Source organism: Cottoperca gobio, chromosome 15 (assembly GCF_900634415.1).
Source record: "Cottoperca gobio chromosome 15, fCotGob3.1, whole genome shotgun sequence".
NCBI lineage: Eukaryota > Metazoa > Chordata > Actinopteri > Perciformes > Bovichtidae > Cottoperca > Cottoperca gobio.
The window spans coordinates 16,009,703-16,029,911 of record NC_041369.1 but is presented as its reverse complement, the minus strand read 5'-3'; the positions used below and the strand labels follow the sequence as shown (position 1 = coordinate 16,029,911).

Sequence of the window (20,209 nt, the reverse complement as noted above, 5' to 3'; positions counted from 1 at the left end):
TTTGCCTATAGGACCAGATTAGTGCTGACTGCCAAAGGGATCAAGTAAAGACACATTTTTATTATACTTTACTTTAAACCATAGATTTTCCTAATACCAAAAAATTAAATACCTGTAATCTGTGCATTATTTAAATATTCAGAACCTTTTGTCTTTCAGGCATGAAACAATCAACATCAACCTGAAAGACAAACCTGACTGGTTCCTTGAGAGTAGTCCTCTTGGATTTGTTCCAACACTGGAGAACCCTGCTGGTGAGGTGATATATAATTCTCCCATCACCTGTGACTACCTGGAGGAAGTTTACACCGAGAAGAAGCTGCTTCCTTCCTCTCCTTTTGGTAAAGCTCAACAGAAGATGTTGTGGAGCATTTTTCCAAGGTATCTTACATGAATACTTGTATCTAAATCCTGATTTTGTATACTTGTCTACTATTACGATCATCAAATAATCATATTAATGCCACTGTTTTCTACAGGTAACACCTTACTTCTACAAGATCCCAATGGGGAGAAAGAAGGGCGAGGATAAATAATAAAAAATAAATATCTTTTATTTCTGGAAACATTTCAAAACACTCAAGGTCACCATATAGACGAGGCAAAGTACAAATATGAGGTAAAGTCCAGAAGTAAGACTTGTACAATGAAGAGCAGGGAATCTCACCAGAACAGACGTATGTGACTTATGTTCATGTGTTGTAAGTTGGTCTTCACTGAATGATTTTGATTCTCGTTGTCTTTTCAGCTGCCTTGACGGCACACCTGAGCTGAAGAGGAAAACAGAAGTGATCAAACTCTTTAAGCGAGTGTTATGCATATCCATTTTTTGTTGTCATGTCTGTTTATCTAACCTTGGAATAGGAAAATATATTGTAGCAAATAACATGATTAGTTAACATTGACAGGGATACAGTGAATGTTTTTATTGGAAATGTAAGACTTGTTTTGTTATTAAAGGGTTCAGTAATGTAAATAGGACTCACGGTTTCTTCAATGGGGCAGCACTTTTTCTAATAAAAATTGGAGATGTAATGACTCTGGCCTGAATCTGAATGTTCTCTCCATGTCATAATAAACAAAACTACACGTTATTCCCCCAGGCTAAACAAAGTGGTCTAATTAAATAAATCTGACAACTGGACTGCATTGAGTGCAAATAATCGCTTTCCAGTAAGCAATAAAAAACGTCAAACATTACAAAATGTAATAGCTGCCATCAGTTTTGCAACAGTATGAATGAAAACAAAAACACTGCAATACTGTTTTGAAAAGAAAAAGTCCCACAGATCGCTGAGGTTAGCATTCATACTACCCCCTCAGTGGTCCGTATTTAAGCTAATACATGAGGCACAAATTGGACTAAAATCGGTAAATAAGCGGTGTATATATTGTACTGAAGTAAATATAGATAGGTGTATTGGTTGCAGCGACATATCTGACCTCTAAACTTCCAATGTCATCCTTTTTAAGATAAGAATACAATTACAAACAGTGAAATTAAACATTTCCTCTTTTTCTTTTTTTTACCATAAACAACCGACGAGAGAAAGGGCGAGTCTTTGCGTATCCCTGGCAACCAAAAACAAAAAACAGCCCTTTTACTGCTATTGGCTGATAGCATTATGACACGCCCATACCGGAAATAGAGTAAACAATAAACAATTCAGCCATTTATCGCTTAGTTCAGTACGATCTCTTCTCGATCGTTTACAGACCTTCTCCGTTCGTGCCAAGTTTCACTACCTGAAGTGTCAACATGTCTACTGAAAAGTCTTTCGCCAAAGGTAAGACGTAAAGCAATTACTTTGCTAACAAACAAAACATCTTGCAGGCTGCTAATTCTTTGCTTTTAAGCTAAACTACGGTTCGCATAACAGTTATTCTTTTTCACCTCCTTAAATCTGTCACGTATCAGAGGTTTATGTGTCTTCCTTTTAAACTGAATGCACTGCTTTGCATTTAAACCTGAGTTAAACAGAACTTTATGCTGCCAGATGTTTGACCTTCCATTCATTTCATCCTCTCTGATTAATGCTGTCACGTTACAAAATGTCACTAGCCATGACAGGATCAATATTTCTGCAGAGTCATGATGACTATGTATTGTGTAACCTGCTCAGGCGGTGGTTAACGTGAGTCTATTGCATCCCAAATAATTAACTTCCTTTTTAACTTGAGTATTAACTGGTGAAAGATTACTGAGATTTTTTACCTAAGTGAGAGTAGTATTACTGTAGAGTAAAAATATTCCTCTAAAAGTCCTACATTCAAAAATAACAGAGGTATACAAATGAAAGAACCATGGTTAAAGAATTTTAGGGATGTAGCTGTTTGAGGTGAAGCTAAAAAGGCTTTATATACTTTTGGGTCGGATGTATAGATTATATAATAATAATAATAATAATAATAATAATAATAATAATAATAATAATAATAATAGTAATAATACATTTGACTTGTATAGCACTTTCCTAAAAACTCAAAGACGGTTATATGTTTGGTATTTAGAATACAAAGAAACTAGTAACTGTAGCGATCAGATAAATCTAGAGTATAAAGTACATTTTTTCCTCTGAAATCATTTGAAATTGAAGTACAAAGTAGTATGAAGTGGAAACATTAAAGTAAATGTGATGCACAATGCTTAATTAAAAAAAACGTATCAGAAGTAAATGTAAAAGTTTACTTTCATGCATTAATGGTAGCAAACAGGAGTCAACATGTTTTACTTATTGCACTTTGTCATGTATTGTAATGGATAATTACAATATTTATTTTCTTTCAGGAAGTGCCGCACCTGGTCCAGTCCCCAACGGCCAAATCAGACTTTACAGCATGAGATTCTGCCCCTTTGCCCATAGGACCAGATTAGTGCTGACTGCCAAAGGGATCAAGTAAAAACACATTTTTACTTTAAACCATAGATTTTCCTAATACCAAAATATTAAATACCTGTAATCTGTGCTTTTGTTTGTATATTCAGAACCTGTTTTTGTCTTTCAGGCATGACACCATCAACATCAACCTGAAAGACAAACCTGACTGGTACCTTGAGAGGAATCCTCTTGGGCTTGTTCCAACACTGGAGAACCCTGCTGGTGAGGTGATCTATGATTCTCCCATCACCTGTGACTACCTGGAGGAAGTTTACACCGAGAAGAAGCTGCTTCCTTCCTCTCCTTTTGGTAAAGCTCAACAGAAGATGATGCTGGAGCATTTTTCCAAGGTATCTTACATGAATACTTGAATCTAAATCCTGATTTTGTATACTTGTCTACTATTACGATCATCAAATAATCATATTAATGCCACTGTTTTCTACAGGTAATACCTTACTTCTACAAGATCCCAATGGGGAGAAAGAAGGGCGAGGATGTCTCAGCACTGGAAGGTGAACTTAAAGAGAAGTTTGGCAAATTAAATGAGGTAGGTTGCAAAGTTGAGTTCTCTAGTTTCCACCAGACATGTGATTTGGTAGATTGTAAAGTCAATATTGTCGAATGAGCGTGAGCACAACTGTATTTGTCTATAAATAAATTGTAATTAATGGACAAAGATGATGAATCAACCATGTGGCTAGTTTAGAATTTTACAATGCAAACTTAATGTTTATCTTTCAGGACCTAGTTAACAAGAAGACCAAGTTCTTTGGCGGTGATTCCATCACAATGATCGACTACATGAAGTGGCCGTGGTTTGAGAGGCTGGAGATCTTTGAACTCAAACAGTAAGTAATAATCTCTCAGGACATTTAAAAATAAATATCTTTTATTTCTGGAAACATTTCAAAACACTCAAGGTCACCATATAGAAGAGGCAAAGTACAAATATGAGGTAAAGTCCAGAAGTAAGACTTGTACAATGAAGAGCAGGGATTCTCACCAGAACAGACATATGTGACTTATGTTCATGTGTTGTAAGTTGGTCTTCGCTGAATGATTTTGATTCCCGTTGTCTTTTCAGCTGCCTTGACGGCACACCTGAGCTGAAGAAGTGGACAGAGCGCATGTCGGAGGACATGGCTGTCAAAGCTACCATGCACAGTGTGGACACCCACAAGGCCTTCTACAAGACGTACGCCGAGGGGAAACCCAACTATGACTACGGCCTGTAGAACAGAAGTGATCAAACTCTTTAAGCGTTTGTTATGCATATCCATTTTTATTTTTTTTGTCATATCTGTTTTTCTAACTTTGGAATAGGAAAATATATTGTAGCAAATAACATGATTAGTTAACATTGACAGGGATACAGTGAATGTTTTTATTGGAAATGTAAGACTTCTTTAGTTATTAAAGGAAAATAATATGAATATGAGGTTCAATAAGGTAAATAAGACTCACGGTTTCTTCAATGGGGCAGCACTTTTTCTAATAAAAATTGGAGATGTAATGACTCTGGCCTGAATCTGAATGTTCTCTCCATGTCATAATAAACAAAAACTACACATTATTCCCCCAGGCTAAACAAAGTGGTCCGATTAAATAAATCTGACAACTGGACAACACAGTATAAATGTAACAGGAAAACATTTAAATTGAATGCAAAACCTCGCTTTCCAGTGAACAATAAAAAATGTTAAACATTACAAAATGTAATAGCTGCCATCAGTTTGGCAACAGTTTGAATGAAAACAAAAACACTGCACTACTGTTTCGAAAAGAAAAAGTCCCACAGGTTGCTAGGGTTAGCATTCATACTACCCCCTCGGTGACCCGTATTTACACTAATACATGAGGCACAAATTGGACTAAAAATGGTAAATAAGCGGTGTATATATTGTACTGAGGTAAATATAGATAGGTGTATTGGTAGCAGGGACATACCTGACTTCTAAACTTCCAATTTCATCCATTTTAAGATACGAATACAATTACAAACGGTGAAATTAAACCTTTTATTTTTTTTTATTTTACCACAAATAACCCACGAAAGAAAGGGCGAGTCTTTGCGTATCCCTGGCAACCAAAAAAACAAACAGCCCTTTTAATGCTATTGGCTGATAGCATTATGACACGCCCATACCGGAAATAGAGTAAACGATAAATAATTCAGCCATTTATCGCTTAGTTCAGTACGATCTCTTCTCGATCGTTTACAGACATTCTCAGTTCGTGCCACGTTCACCACCTGAAGTGTCAACATGTCTACTGAAAAGTCTTTCGCCAAAGGTAAGATGTAAAGCAATTACTTGGCTAACTAACAAAACATCTTGCAGGCTGCTAATTATTTGCGCTCAAGCTAAACTACGATTTGCATAACCATTATTCTTTTTCACCTCCTTAAATCTGTCACGTATCAGAGGTTTATGTGTCTTCCTTTTAAACTGAATGCATTGCTTTGCATTTAAACTTGAGTTTAACGGAAATGTACATGCTGCCAGATGTTTGACCTTCCATTCATTTCATCCTCTCTGATTAATGCTGTCACGTTACGAAATGTCACAAGCCATGACAGGATCAAGTTTTCTGCAGAGTCATGATGACTATGTATTGTGTAACCTGCTCAGGCGAGCTCGTAAAGCAAACTGTGGTTAACATGAGTGTATTGCACCCCAAATAATGAACTCCTTTTTTAACTTGAGTATTAACTGTAGCCTACCACTGAATTTTGCACTTTTAAAACTGAATTAACACAACCTACAGCGACTCTCTGTGGATACTCTGACAACTAACATATCCGAGAAGTACTTCAGACGTTCAAAGAGACAGTTTTACATTGGTGAAAGATTACTGAGATTCTTTACTTAAGTGAGAGTAGTATTACTGTGAAGTAAAATACTCCGCTAAAAGTCCTACATTCAAAAAGAACAGAGGTATTATCTGCGAAATTACCTTAAAGTATACAAATAAAAGAACTATGGGATAAAGCATTTTAGGGATGTAGCTGTTTGAAGTTAAGCTAAAAAGGCTTTATATACTTTTGGGTAATTTAATCTGTAACAATGATTTATACGTTTTAAAATGTATGGATTATATAATAATAGTAATTATAGAAGCCATTTTGCGTTATTGTTGGCATTTATTATTATTTGGTTTAAGCCCTGCAATATTATTTTTGGACACTTGGTGGCAGTGATTAAATGCACTAGGCTGTCACTATATAAGGGTGCACAGGTGAAAGGAAGTGGGTGATAGGACACAGGTAGAGAGAGCAAACAATTCTCACCAGTGAGCGACCCAAACACAGCAGTGATAGATCAGTGACAGTGATCAACTCATACAACCGAACGAATCAATGATAACGTACAACCAAACCAGCTACAGACAAGAGGACACGAACAGACATCCATAGAACTGACAACCATCCATAACTACAACCGGAAGCTCCACCTGCGTAAGAACCCACACACCTACCTGTGTAGATGGCATAAGAATTGGAACATTGGTCAAACATGGAAATTTTGCCATTACAGTAATAATAAATTTCACTTGTATAGTGCTTTTCTAAAAACTCAAAGACTCTTATATGTTTGGTATTTAGAATACAAAGAAACTATTAAGTAATCAGATAGCAATCAGATGCATCTAGAGCGTAGGTCTTCTGCAGGGGGTCGCATAATTGTTTGGAATTTATTTTTTGAAATAGGAAAATAATAATTGCTTTGCGCATTCACATTCCCTCCTCCGCTGTACTTCGTGAAGGATATGATAACGTTATGGATAATTACAATGTTTTTTTCTTTCAGGAAGTGCCGCACCTGGTCCAGTCCCCAACGGCCAAATCAGACTTTACAGCATGAGATTCTGCCCCTTTGCCCATAGGACCAGATTAGTGCTGACTGCCAAAGGGATCAAGTAAAAACACATTTTTAATTTTAAGCTATAGATTTTCCTAAAACCAAAATATTAAATACCTGTAATCTGTGCTTTTGTTTGTATATTCAGAACATTTTGTCTTTCAGGCATGACACCATCAACATCAACCTGAAAGACAAACCTGACTGGTTCCTTGAGAGGAATCCTCTTGGGCTTGTTCCAACACTGGAGAACCCTGCTGGTGAGGTGATCTATGATTCTCCCATCACCTGTGACTACCTGGAGGAAGTTTACACCGAGAAGAAGCTGCTCCCTTCCTCTCCTTTTGGTAAAGCTCAACAGAAGATGATGCTGGAGCATTTTTCCAAGGTATCTTTTTATACTTTTGTATACTTTTCTACTGTTACGATCATCAAATAATCATATTAATGCCACTGTTTTCTACAGGTAACACCTTACTTCTACAAGATCCCAATGGGGAGAAAGAATGGCGAGGATGTCTCAGCACTGGAAGGTGAACTTAAAGAGAAGTTTGCCAAACTAAATGAGGTAGGTTGCAAAGATGAGTGCATAATTAATGGACAAAGATGATGAATCAACCATGTGGCTAGTTTAGAATTTTACAACGCAAACTTAATGTTTATTTTTCAGGACCTAGTTAACAAGAAGACCAAGTTCTTTGGCGGTGATTCCATCACAATGATCGACTACATGATGTGGCCGTGGTTTGAGAGGCTGGAGATCTTTGAACTCAAACAGTAAGTAATAATCTCTCAGGACATTTAAAAATAAATATATTTTATTTCTGGAAGCATTTCAAAACACTCAAGGTCACCATATAGAAGAGGCAAAGTACAAATATGAGGTAAAGTCCAGAAGTAAGACTTGTACAATGAAGAGCAGGGATTCTCACCAGAACAGACGTATGAGACTTATGTTCATGTGTTGTAATTTGATTTTGATTCCCGTTGTCTTTTCAGCTGCCTTGACGGCACACCTGAGCTGAAGAAGTGGACAGAGCGCATGTTGGAGGACACGGCTGTCAAAGCTACCATGCACAGTGTGGACACCTACAAGGCCTTCTACAAGACGTACGTCGAGGGGAAACCCAACTATGACTACGGCCTGTAGAACAGAAGTGATCAAACTCTTTAAGCGTTTGTTATGCATATCCATTTTCTTTTGGTTATTCTGGAGTCCTGTCTGTTTTTCTAACTTTGTAATAGGAAAATATATTGTTGATGAGTTAACAGGGATACAGTGGTGATTTTTTTTATTTGTTTTTTTATTGGAAATGTAAGACTTGTTTTGTTATTAAAGAAAATAAATATGAACCATAATGGAGGTTCAATAAGGTAAATAGGACTCACAGTGTTTTAAATGGAGCAGCACTTAATCTAATAAAAATTGCAGATGTAATGACTCTGGCCTGAATCTGAATTTTCTGTCCATGTCATGAACAAAACTACACGTTTTTAGCACCATGCTAAACCGGGTTGTCCAGTTCAATAAAATTTGACTACCTGTAGAAATGTAAAAGGCAAAACTTTGCTTTACTGCAATACTGTTTGGAAAATGATTCCCTATTTAGACAGGCATAATATCAGAGGTATTACTGTTAAAATGTTCCCCCAACTGACAAAAGTTATTTGGGGTTTTGTTCAGGTAAATGGGGAAATGCATTTTCTAAACTTATCATCTTTCATTTCGATTACTTGTTGCTGCTTATTTTTAAGGCAGATGGATATCTGAATCTGAAAAATCTGTCTTCCAGGTTACACCAGTATGACTCTTAATCCTACAGAGTGAATTAAAATAACTTTATATAATACATTTATACAGCGCTTTTCTAGGTACTCAAAGACGCTTATAACACAGAACATCTGGTAGGAAACACTGTTTTGCGATCAGATTTTTACAAACAACAGAACCTGCTGTTGAAATTCTGCTTATGTATTGTTTGGGGTCCCTTATTCACACTGGTTATGTTGTGAAGTGAAAAGAAAGCAGCAGCATAAACCACTACAGGATGTCGCGTATCTCGCAACTAAAATAACTGTATGTGCACCTTTTCATTTTAGTACTTATGTATGTGGTGCAACTGTTTCTAACATTATTAACACTGAATGCTATTTAAAGATCAGCTGGCTTTTTAGTTATGAAGGAAACGGGGCAAAAGCTCACAAACTTTAATCTAGTCTGTGGTGTAAACCTCCATTTGATAGGAGAGGTGTGAACTCTTGTATGAGAACAGGTGCATTTCTCAACATCTCGTGGAAATGGCCGACAGTTGTTGCATAAAGCTCCCTCTGCAACACCAGAGACCGGAACAGATTGATGGGCTCTGCTTTGCGAAATATCTCCGGAACCTGAACTTCTTCAGGCACTTTACTGTTCCCAATCAGAACGTGATGAAGTCTCTTCTCGTGGAGGCTCCTCTGCAAGAAGCTGAGCACATCCCGAAGCCTGTGCTCAATACTGTCAATGCCCCACACGGAGAGCTTTTTACTCAGCAACAAGTGCAACAGGGCAGTCTTTAAGTGGTAGTTAGTGAGCGCACTTTTCCCCGTAAGCCCCGTTTGCTTTCTGTGTAGGAGAGTAACAATCTGAAGGCAGTGTAAATGACAGGAATTACGTGGTAGGCGTTTAGCGAAATGTTTCAGCAAATTCTTCTCGTAAACGGCAAACGAGAGGGTCCAGTATGGATCAGGAGAGCTGTCATAATCTGATGGAAAGTGTGAGACAAAATAAGCATCTGTATCCTCCAGCTGAACCACCGGTATAATGTTCAGTACGATGACTTTCAATGAACGGAATCGGATCTTCAGTGCACCGGCGGCATCCAGGATGCGAAAAGTGACCTCAAAGTCGTATTTGTGAGAGATGCGGCCCCACGCTTTGGTAACGGAGATCTGAAACCACTTCATGACTTGATCTTTGGATAAGAAACGTGTATTCTTAGAGCACAGCAGTTCATCAGGACTGTGGTCCCCGTTGAGTGCGTCATCCCTACCATGCAACAGACAAAGCATGTCGTCTCCCAGGTTGGCAGAGCCACAGAGACAGCCCTCCTCGTTCTCCCCAAACCTGGTCACCTTTATCTTGCCGCAGCCCTGCATGTCTGGAAGCATTTCACTGGAGGGGCTGCACCACAGGTGGGACTGGAAAGAGTACGGATCTGGAGGCGAGAAAGGCACTATAAGGTCGCACATCAGTGGCTTGCATACCTTCCAAGACTCGAACATGCTTCCAATCCCGACAAAGTCCCCGACTTCCATGCCGGCCTCCCTGTGACATACACTCCTGAGCGATTCCAGCAAGTCATCGGCAAAACCCTCGACAAACTCCCTCACCCTCCAGTTTTCATGTGCTGAAGTGTGGGCGCATTTGTCACAGAAGTTGCTCAGGACATCCTTATCCAGCGGCATCGTCCTGGGGGTGATGGATCCACTCTCTGAAAACATGTCTTCATCCTCAACTGGCCGGATTTCTGCGTCAGAAAGATCCACCCGGCACATCTCGATAGTGAACAAAATGACGAAAGACACAGTGCTCCAAAAGTACCAACTATAACCTTCCTCCGAGCTGGTTTCTTCCTGCTTTGAGTCCAACTGTGAAAGCTCTTTCTCCAGCCTGGCCTGCTCCATTTCCAGCCTCTCCTCATGCTCCCGCATTCGAGCCATCAGCTCCTCGTCTTGCTCCGGGAGCGTGGCGTTCTCGTGGGGAAAGAGCAAGGGGTGGTTTAATATGGCAGCGGCCACCACCATACACACTCGTGCAATGGTCCCCTGCATCTTCCACTTGTTTCTAACATGCACGCATTTAAGCACCTCGCTGACGTCCGTGCAGCTGCAGCTCAGATCCTGAAACAAACACAGAGATAGTTGGTTTTATTGAGAAGCCAAGTGGAGTTAAGACAAAAATTAGTGTTGGTGTGCTGAATAAAATGTATGAAAATCATAGTATATATATATATATATAAAGCAATCCAGCTATTTTTGTAAAGCACTCCACCCAAGGGGGAAGCACAGATTGTACCTCTAAATATAGAGGCAGTGGGCTAAGTGACGCACTTGTCCAGTATCAGAGTGTGCAACATGAGAGGAAGGAAGATCGGTCCCTTTGGTCGCCCTTCTCTGATAGCCCTGTTTGGTTACCAACTTTGCGCCTGTCAGCATTTACATCCTGTTAAATGAATAACATCTCCCTTTTCTGGGAAATGTCCAAATAAAGATCAAATTCAGCTTCTACGTGAAACAATGTGGAAACTCGTTATTATCTTCTTTCCCAGGTGTCATCAGATAACCGACAAGTAATGCAATATACTGTACAGAAGAGGAAATTACACAAGTCTCTTTCTTGTGTTCCAAGCTTTTAGTAGAAGTTAAAGAGACAACTGCACACTGCTCTGGTGAGGATGGACTGAATTACTTTAACCATCATCATTATAATCTTTAAATAAAAGCATATAATGTGCTCAAAGTGGGACTTCCGGCGACAAATAAGTGAAACAAGAAATAGGAAGTACGCACACCATGATCTCACTGTAACATCATGAGAGCATGAGCTGTTCTGTTAGACTTGAGCTTTGAAATGACAGCAGTAATGGCAGCGTGTGTGAGGCCACAGAGCCAGAGAAACTTCCCATGACTTTTTCACTGGGCTGTTGTCCAACACTTACAATGCTTAGTCCATCTAAACAAACATCAGGCCAGACAGAGAAAGGAATGTCCTGTAGTTTATTAAAAAATAATTTGAGCTCATCCGTTGTTACAGAACATGTAGTCGACATAAACAAAGCCTGGATGTTTTCCTCCAAAAGGTTTCAGTTGCAACATTAAATACTAAGACCACTATATAAAAATACTGAAGTAAAACTACTAAAGGTGCATAAAAATGAAAAGCAAAATGTTGATACTATTGGATTATTATGTATTAACATGTAAGCAGCATGTTGCAGCTGGAGTTGGAGCCGACTTTAATTCACAAAGTGTTGGGTCGTTAGTTCAATACAAATGTTTCATATTGTATAATTTTAGTATGAAACATCTTAATCTGTAATGTCCATTCACTCCAGTGCATTATTTTAGTAGCATGAAATTGAAGTACTCAAGTAATGTCAGTGCTAAAAAGTAACTAAGTACATTTATTCTACTTAAGTACAGATTTAAGGTACGTGCACTTGAGAAATTCCATTTTCTGCTACTTAATACTTCAACTCCACTACATTTCAGAGGCAAACATTGTACTTTTTACTCCACTACATTTATTTTAAAGCTTTAGTTACTTTGCAGATTCAGATTATTTAGACAAGATATAATCAACTGATATCTTATGATGCATCATTTAACTAGTTATTAGGATACCCAACATAATATAAAGTAATAAACTATACTATTGCCTTCCAGCATATGCATGGGATCGCTATAGGACGATGTATATAATATTTACCATAATGCTGTTTACATATCTCCATATATGTATAGTGAGTTTACAACAGGATCATTCATCTCCAAATTGTCTTCAAGTCATGAAGACAGTAAGTTTCTGTTTCTGTTTTGCAAATTCACATTAAAAAGACAATAAGATTGATGACATACATGTTCCTCCTAAATGTAAAGTAAGCGTGTTTCCACCACCCACTATGACAGCACTGTACTCTTATACACTGATGTCGTTTGCACACCATTACCAACGGTTGCCTCCTCGGTTGTCCTAGCAACAAAATAGTGAATGAGCGGCTCACCATGGAAATGTCACGGCAATAAAACAATATACCAGACACATGAGTCACTTCACAGCTAAAGCACGGTGCTCTATGAGGTGATGTGTAAAGTGTTGAAGCAAACAACAACTATTCCTAAATCTTTTTCATCCAGACAATATAAGCAACAGGCATCATCTGGGAAAATAAGGAGATAAAAAACCTACCTTTATGCTGTTTTCTGGCTACTTTCATGATGATAAACTTATGTTGCGTGTTCTCCGGTGCAGGCAGCCTCTTCTAACTCATGCGGACAACGAGAGAAAACTGTTTTTTCTTACTCATTTCCTGACTGTGCGCTCCACCCATGAAGAGAGACACCGCCCAGCTTCCACTCTTCAACCAAAATAGGGATCTTGAGCTGTGAGGAGGTTCCGGTCTTGTTCATGAACTTTTTTTATTTTTTTATTTACTGGTCTCGGCTTTTGAAATGTGAAGATTTGTTGGTTTTCTTTGTCTCATATGATGGTTAATTGAAACAAACTTTCCACTGTTGCCTGATGCTTTCTATGGATTAAATTATTAATCTATTTATTGAGACAGTAATCTTCAGACTACTTATTGAAAGACACCCGAACAAAGATAAAGAGACATGGGAAGAAGACAAGAATAATTTGAGAGTAATTTTTTCAATTACTGGATATTTAAAAATGATCTAATTAGGATTAAAACAAATATGGGAAATAGTAATTTTATATTGTTACAAAACAAGAGTGTAAAATAGTGGTAACAATACAGATACAGTTGGCCTATATTTTAGTTTAGAATTACAATACTTACAAAAACTGCTTTTAAATGTGAAATTTATCAAATACCTATAGAGTACAGCTACTGCAACAAGCCTGGGAAAAGGGCCGTAAAAGATTAATAGTTTTTAGAAATGAAGATGTACTGTGGTATCCTGGGAGGGACAGTTTAACTGAAAAATCTGCTCAGCATTAGACGATCAAACCTTGACCAGTCACAATTTCACAACATATAACATGTGTACCAAAATCCATGTGACACTTTCACTAATAATACTTTTATTGAGGTTTATAAGCTGTGGCAGAAACTATATCAATACATCAACACAGGCATTCATTCAGTGCAAGTAATGTAATGTAATTTCATCTTTTTGAACACTTCCGTACCCTATACTGGAAGGAAACCTCTCAATCCAGTATTTAATAAACTGAGAAGCAGATCATTGGGATTCCTTCCTCTAACACCATTGTGGATTATAACATTTCTCCAAAATCTAATCTTAAATTCTACTTTTACAAAGTTCAAGTACAGACAGAGACACATGATAGGAAACATAAATCTTAAATGAGTATTTACAGATTATGAAAACATCTCGACTGGTTTTAAAAAAGAATAGTTTCTGCAGTAGACAGCTATGCAAATGTTTAAAAAGTGCTCACAATAGACACATTCAAGCAGGAAGATTTGGTCTATTTAAAATAGAAATCACATGCTCTGCTTTACTTATTGTTCCACTTCTTTGTAGGCTTTGGATCAAGTTCTTTGAGGCATCCTTGCCCTGCCTCTCCACCCACTTCTGTAGTAGTTCGAATGTCTGCTCCTGAGCCTCACCAGGGTGGTTCCGTTGGCAATCCTCAATAATAGTGTTTGATACGTTGCTGCGCCTTGCTACATCTCGCATATCCCTCCATCCAATTGCTTCTGCAATGTCAGGCAGGCGGGCCTCGAGTTCCTGAAGTGGAACTAACGTGAAAGACAAGAAAAGTGGGGATTATTGTAACGAATCGCAACACACTTCATCAACCACTTTATCGATCTTGCAGGGGCATTTGGATTCCAGCGGACGAAAAAGACCTCAAAATTACTGCTCACATCTCAAACGTCTGGTTTTATGCAAATTCACGGCGGTTAGAAAAACAACCGGGCCAATCAGAGCTTTGTAGGCAAGTTTGTGCTAGAGCCACACACAAAAAACTACAAATATGAAAAACAGCAACAGGGAAATTGCCACAAGATAGATACGATTTACAGGTTGTTTACAGATAATATCTTAACATAAATTGGCATATCTCCTAAATTGTCATGACAAACGATAAATTGACTGCTTCCTGTCACCGCTACTGCACGTCATCGAAAGGATATGTCACTCACTAGTTATTGGTAAGGACAAAACTAACTAAAATACATCCCTCCAAAACCGAAATCCGCTAACATAAACACAATATCAGACCGAATGATGATGTGAAATGAAATGTCAATTCAGTCTGATTATCAATCGATCAGCTATTTCATCTAACGAGTTCAAAATATAGAGAAATAGCAATTAAAGCTTTAATATTGCATCAATAAAAAATGTGTTCTGAGGTTTTTCTTACCATTAAAAGCCGCCATCTCCTGAGAAACAGAAAATGAATTAATGTTAATAAACAAATTACAACTCCACAGTGATAAAACAACAAATTGCTTACAAAGGCTTCAGAAATATGTCACAGCACAATAGTACTGACACAGAGCAAGCACACTGACACGGACAGCAAAGGTTTCAGACAACTAACCTGCACCTCCTATAGAAAGGGGCAGCTTACATTAGAGGAGAGACAGAAAAGCGTTTTACATCCAAACATTTTACATCTTAGAAATGGACTAAAGGAGATCACACTGGGGAATAACTTACCTCAACATGAGCTTCAGCACTTCCATTTCCTAGTTGAACCTGAGTATGTTTACCCCTCCCTTGAAAGATAAATGATGAAAAAAATGCTGAATGTTTCTTTAATTTAATGTGAACTTCACTGCACTCAACACTCACAATGGAATACATGAAGGATATTTTTTACTCCAGTTATGTTGTATTTGACTAAATGCTAGGATGTGGAAAGATGCACTTTGTAAAGGACTGTTTAACAGTGTTTCATGTTAAGTTGCTGATATTGAAATTGAAATAAAGTTTTAAATAATTGGTGTTATTACTTTCCCATTTTTATTGAGAAACTCACAATGTTCTAGCGCCTTCTGCTGGTCAGATTACATATAGTTGTATAGTAGTAGAAATACTCACGGTCACGCTTGTGTTTATTTTTCCACAATGCAAATCCAAGTCCAAGTCCAAGTACAAGGATTACAATTGGGACAGTTATGCCAACTATCATCTTAGCGTTATTCCCCCCTGAAAACACATAGAAACATTACATTTTATAAAAACTAAAGTATGACATTTCTGTTTATAAATTACATGACAATATACTAATCGAAGCCACCATAATGCAATAATATTCATCTAAACCATACCTTCAATGTTGTCATTACAGACTGTGTTATTGTTGGCTGTACAGGCTACTTTGATGCCCTCAGTACATCTTGAACCCAAAGAAAAGAAAGTATGAGTGAACAAAAATAAACATCTTTATCATTTCTCATTAATAGGCTGTCAGTGTATAAGGACTAGTCAATAAACACACTGTTTTGCAGACATCTTTTTTTTTTTTTTACGAAGCTATACATATATCTTCTAGTTTACAGATATTTGAAGGAGCAGAACTTACTCTTTACAAGGGTAGCATATTTTACAGGTTTCTGTGCCACTGCTGCAATAGTGATCCTTTTTACATCGACACTTAGCGTTCCTGGCACGAGTGCAGGGTTCATCCACCTCTAAATTGGCTAAAAGGACAGTAAAACCACGAAACTGACATTAGAAGGACTGACAAACTGTATTTATCTTAAAAAATAAAATAAACAGCCTTTTATGTTTATACCATTAGGATGTGAGCAGGATATGCAGGGCTCACAGAACTCCTCGTTATTAGGGTGACTGCTGTACGTCCCTCTATTACAGCTCTCGCATTTTCCTTGTTGAGCCGTATTGCAGTGCTCCTTTACGTACATACCTACAATATTAAAACACATGAGCCAGAGGCAGAAGAAATGTTTCAATCAGGTTGGGCCAGCATATGAGTTACACACCTGCACAGACAGCCACATTCAAACATTATTCTAAAAGTCAGGATTGTACCCCATTTTCCTGGCAACACTAGGAAAGGAACTAACCGTTTGAAATGGACATATTTATCTATATCTGTTTGTGAACTTAACTGCCTAACGAAGAGTGCTACTAGTCCAGGGTATCAATTCCACTCACTCGTATGATATAGAAAAAACTACGCCAGACCTACTCACAGGTCGAACTTACAAGTAAAGATGCTGAGACATATTATGTCGAGAAATACTGCTTAGGGGACCCAGACCCCAAAGGGCCCAAAAGGCTATAGCCTATGCAGAAGGTGCTTTGTGGTAAGGTCGTCTATACACACAAAAATTAATTAGTCATTTTTATTCTTATATTTTATACCAGCCTTTTCTGTTTTAGTTTGTTTAAATTTTATATTCTCTTCGCTCTTCATTGAATGATTTTGATTGTATTTGAATGTCCTTTTGTGATGTGTTTTTGTCACAATGCTTTTGATGTTTTTAAGCACATTGATTTGCCTTGAAAAAGTTGTGAAGTTATGAAATGTGCTATATAAATATACATTTATAGCCTTGGTAATTTAATATATTTTTAATTTGTCTGGTAATACTCACTAAAGCACAATAAAAAAGTGGTAAGGGCTGTATTTTTTTACCTTTTCTCAAGGCCCTGTTATGTCATATGGCTCTGTATCAAAACGTTTTTTTTAGCATTTTTTGTAGCTCAGTTAATATTATGCTTACATATGCTTGCATTATATAATACATTTGCTTAAAATCACATTTTAACCAAAATAATTCACATCTAACCACTGACACTTACCAGCACTACACAGACAACAGGTCGCACCGCCGTGCTCGTAGGTGCCATCAATACATGTGTGGCTTGTGTTTTTCCCTTCAGCGGATGAACAGTCCCTAGATATAAGGCAAGTGTTATTTACAAAAAATATGTAATTAATCACTCAGTTTAAACAAAATAAGCAACCAGCCCCTGAAACCTCTGACTGAATATGTTTATGCAATACTGTAATACTGTCTTGTTTTTTTTAATTTAATTGTATTTCAATATTCTCATGTTATGCTCTTCGTATGTATTTGTTTCACTCATATCTGCTCTATATGTTGCCTGATTGTTTTGAAGTAAGTTTTACATTATAATATATTACCTAGAAGAAATAACCATTTCTACGTTTCACCTAAATCACCTAACGTAGGCTGCGTGTGTCCTCGTTCGCTCCTCGACGCTTTCCTTACGGTTAGATCTTACGTAGAACTTTGTTCCCCTCCTGAGCTCCACCTTTTTAGTCCTATCACGACAACCAGTTGTCTAATATGACATTTAATCTGAACCCAACCTCACCTCTAAACTTTAACAGTCATCTATAACTACACTTTTAGCGTTAACCTCAAATAAATGGTTATAGTTAACCCAAACAGAAACACGGAAACACTATCGAGGGGTAGCGTTAGCTAGATTTACAGACTTCGACATAACACCTGTGCTCTCAAACTTTCTATCTGTGGTCTAACAAACTTTACTTACACATGTAGGAAAAACAAAACAAAAAAGATAAACCACGCAGGAAACTTGCTTGAATTGTCTGCCATTATGCTGCCATACAAATCAAATGCGGAAACTGCTGCTTACAGTAAACGCCCTATTGCGCAAACTGCTGGGGGGGATGTTTTTTTCTTATTTGCTTTCAGTTTCAGTCACCAACAAAAACAATATCTAGCTTTCAATACAGCCTGTACATTAAACAGTTATATAGGTTTCTCTACTGTATGTTTGCAACTGTCGCATATGTAGCCTACTGGTGAAAGTACTGTAGTCCCACTTAAGTACAATGTTGTCCTACTTGGACCTATTAGTTACTTTGCAGGTTTAGATTATTAATTAAAAATAGATATCTACTAATAAATTATGATATATTATTATACATGAAGCTACCCATCAATATAGCCTTCTCTATAAAGTAATTGAAATAAGCTCCACCTTTACCAGCTGCAACATCAAAATGATGTAGGCTACACATTAATGCATCTCTACATAGGCTATAATCCAGTTATATAATATATTACATAGATAACTGTAATATATTTTAAACGCAGAACTTTTACTTGTAACAGAGTATTTCTACATAGTGGTATTGCCACTTTTACTTAAGTAAAATATCTGAATACTTCTTCCACCACTGACTATATGCTATGTAATTTAAGGAGGGGAGAAGATGGTAGCCTATGTTTTTAAGATGAGATAAAACTTAATTTATCCAGAAGGAAATTGCTCTAATTTAGTTATCGTCATGCCAAGCTATACAATCTCTGTGTTTTGGAAACCCCCACATGAAGCAACTCTCTGCCGGTGGTTAAAAGCAGGGCCTAATGTTACTAAAAACATATCATTTCGGTGACCTCAATATTAGTTATAGCTCTGGTTAGGACGACTCTCTCTCTCTCTCTCTCTCTCTCTCTCTCTCTCTCTCTCTCTCTATATATATATATATATATATATATATATATATATATATTTATATATCTCTGTGTAATAATTTACAATAATTGGAAAGCCAGTATAATTTCTATGGTTTGAAGATTGCCATGCATGCCTTTCTGCTAAACTCAAATTGAGCCACTAGGAGGTGTCATTGTTCTTTGCTCAGTATGATGTCTGGAGGGGTTTGCTCCAGCTGATGAAGTTCTATTCAAACAATCAAGTATTGTTTAAAACATTCAATACAAACAGCAGACTTTTCACATTTACAAAATGAACCGATATGGCAGGTACATACAGTATACTGCAAGAGAATTGGTCAAATTCACTGAGAATTGAATGCATTTGAAGTACACAACAAAAGCTATGATTTAGTTTACCTGTCTGAATTATGTTCGTAATGCATTCCTTTTAAATCATGGCCATGATTACATTGTGTTAACAGCACCTGTTTTGGGGTTACAGATAGCTGGTGATTTATTTATGAAAGTGAAGTTTAAAATGTGCATTATTGGAGCAGTTACTGACTCGTATCTGTCTTTTTTGGTTCAAGAACAGCAAATCGGCAAAAAGGAAGATTAAAAAAAAGTGCTGCAGGTAAGCAAAGCACTGCACAGCTGGATACCTGCCACCCTGATGCCACATGAATCAGTATAATCTTAAACTCAGTCTTTGATTTATAAAGTTCTTGAGGAGTGAATTGATGAAGCTCTTAATGATATACAAGCTTTTTTCTGTAGCAGGAAATCCTTTCTGTCTGTGCCACAAAAAAATTAATGCCTAACCCCCGCCCCATACGCCCAAAAAACACCATATTTGTTTGATCTCTGCCAAGTGTAGTTAACAGCAAATTTATCTTTGAACAAAAGTGAAGAAAAAAGAATTTGGCTGGGGAATAAGAACTTAACTTGAAGGAGAACTCCTCTGGGATTTGGTTGTTTTTGCAAGTGTATCAAATTTCAGCCCTTTGTAGTCCCAGTGAGTCCCAGTGTCAGATTTGTACCAGTCTGCTCCCTGCACATTTGGCCCACTTAGAAAGCAAAATTAACACACAGACAGACACACAGACACACAGACACACACACACACACACACACACACACACGCACACACACAGGTGTCATGAATTCATATTTTTAGCCACGCAAGCAGCATGGCTCCATGGTAATGTCTGTCTTTCAGCCGGTCCACCACTTTTGATCCCAGAGGATGAAGGCTAATGAATTTGGTGATTTCCTGACATTTCATCTGGTG

General features: G+C 37.6%; 5 protein-coding genes across 6 annotated transcripts in view; 3 read left to right on the top strand and 2 right to left on the bottom strand.

Moving 5' to 3' along the window:
* The window catches only part of LOC115020289 (glutathione S-transferase omega-1-like), a 1,776-nt gene extending 565 nt beyond the window's left edge, over positions 1 to 1,211 (top strand). Inside the window, 5 exon segments of the mRNA XM_029450241.1 lie at positions 1 to 44; positions 160 to 362; positions 365 to 381; positions 480 to 619; positions 749 to 1,211. The exon segment at positions 1 to 44 is cut by the window's left edge and continues 61 nt beyond it. Of these exon segments, the coding sequence (XP_029306101.1) occupies positions 1 to 44; positions 160 to 362; positions 365 to 381; positions 480 to 536 (321 nt within the window). The 3' untranslated portion in view covers positions 537 to 619; positions 749 to 1,211.
* A 422-nt stretch (positions 1,212 to 1,633) lies between these two features.
* On the top strand, positions 1,634 to 4,410 carry LOC115019653 (glutathione S-transferase omega-1-like). The gene is made up of 6 exons (XM_029449111.1): positions 1,634 to 1,787; positions 2,789 to 2,897; positions 3,007 to 3,229; positions 3,328 to 3,429; positions 3,624 to 3,730; positions 3,967 to 4,410. Exons 1-6 carry the CDS (start codon positions 1,760 to 1,762, stop codon positions 4,115 to 4,117), a joined length of 720 nt encoding a protein of 239 aa, XP_029304971.1. The 5' UTR covers positions 1,634 to 1,759; the 3' UTR covers positions 4,118 to 4,410.
* Positions 4,411 to 5,020: 610 nt separating this feature from the next.
* Positions 5,021 to 8,184, top strand: LOC115019651 (glutathione S-transferase omega-1-like). Of its 2 annotated transcripts, XM_029449110.1 has the most exons (7): positions 5,099 to 5,174; positions 6,264 to 6,339; positions 6,692 to 6,800; positions 6,908 to 7,130; positions 7,209 to 7,310; positions 7,413 to 7,519; positions 7,742 to 8,184. In XM_029449110.1, the coding sequence occupies exons 3-7, from the start codon at positions 6,742 to 6,744 to the stop codon at positions 7,890 to 7,892; spliced, it is 642 nt and encodes a 213-aa protein (XP_029304970.1). In that variant the 5' UTR covers positions 5,099 to 5,174; positions 6,264 to 6,339; positions 6,692 to 6,741; the 3' UTR covers positions 7,893 to 8,184. The 2 variants fall into 2 exon arrangements, with proteins under 2 accessions (XP_029304969.1, XP_029304970.1); XM_029449109.1 differs by lacking the exon at positions 6,264 to 6,339 and having other exon boundaries at positions 5,021 to 5,174.
* Positions 7,539 to 12,793, bottom strand: itprip (inositol 1,4,5-trisphosphate receptor interacting protein). The gene is made up of 2 exons (XM_029449108.1): positions 12,693 to 12,793; positions 7,539 to 10,624 (listed from the first exon to the last, which is right to left on the bottom strand). The coding sequence occupies exon 2, from the start codon at positions 10,553 to 10,555 to the stop codon at positions 8,951 to 8,953; it is 1,605 nt and encodes a 534-aa protein (XP_029304968.1). The 5' UTR covers positions 10,556 to 10,624; positions 12,693 to 12,793; the 3' UTR covers positions 7,539 to 8,950.
* A 734-nt stretch (positions 12,794 to 13,527) lies between these two features.
* Positions 13,528 to 18,119, bottom strand: LOC115019686 (tumor necrosis factor receptor superfamily member 6-like). Its single transcript, XM_029449166.1, has 9 exons — positions 18,005 to 18,119; positions 17,282 to 17,376; positions 16,248 to 16,379; positions 16,035 to 16,152; positions 15,781 to 15,848; positions 15,551 to 15,658; positions 15,167 to 15,225; positions 14,868 to 14,886; positions 13,528 to 14,235 (listed from the first exon to the last, which is right to left on the bottom strand). The coding sequence occupies exons 1-9, from the start codon at positions 18,067 to 18,069 to the stop codon at positions 13,943 to 13,945; spliced, it is 957 nt and encodes a 318-aa protein (XP_029305026.1). The 5' UTR covers positions 18,070 to 18,119; the 3' UTR covers positions 13,528 to 13,942.
* Positions 18,120 to 20,209: the final 2,090 nt, after the last annotated feature.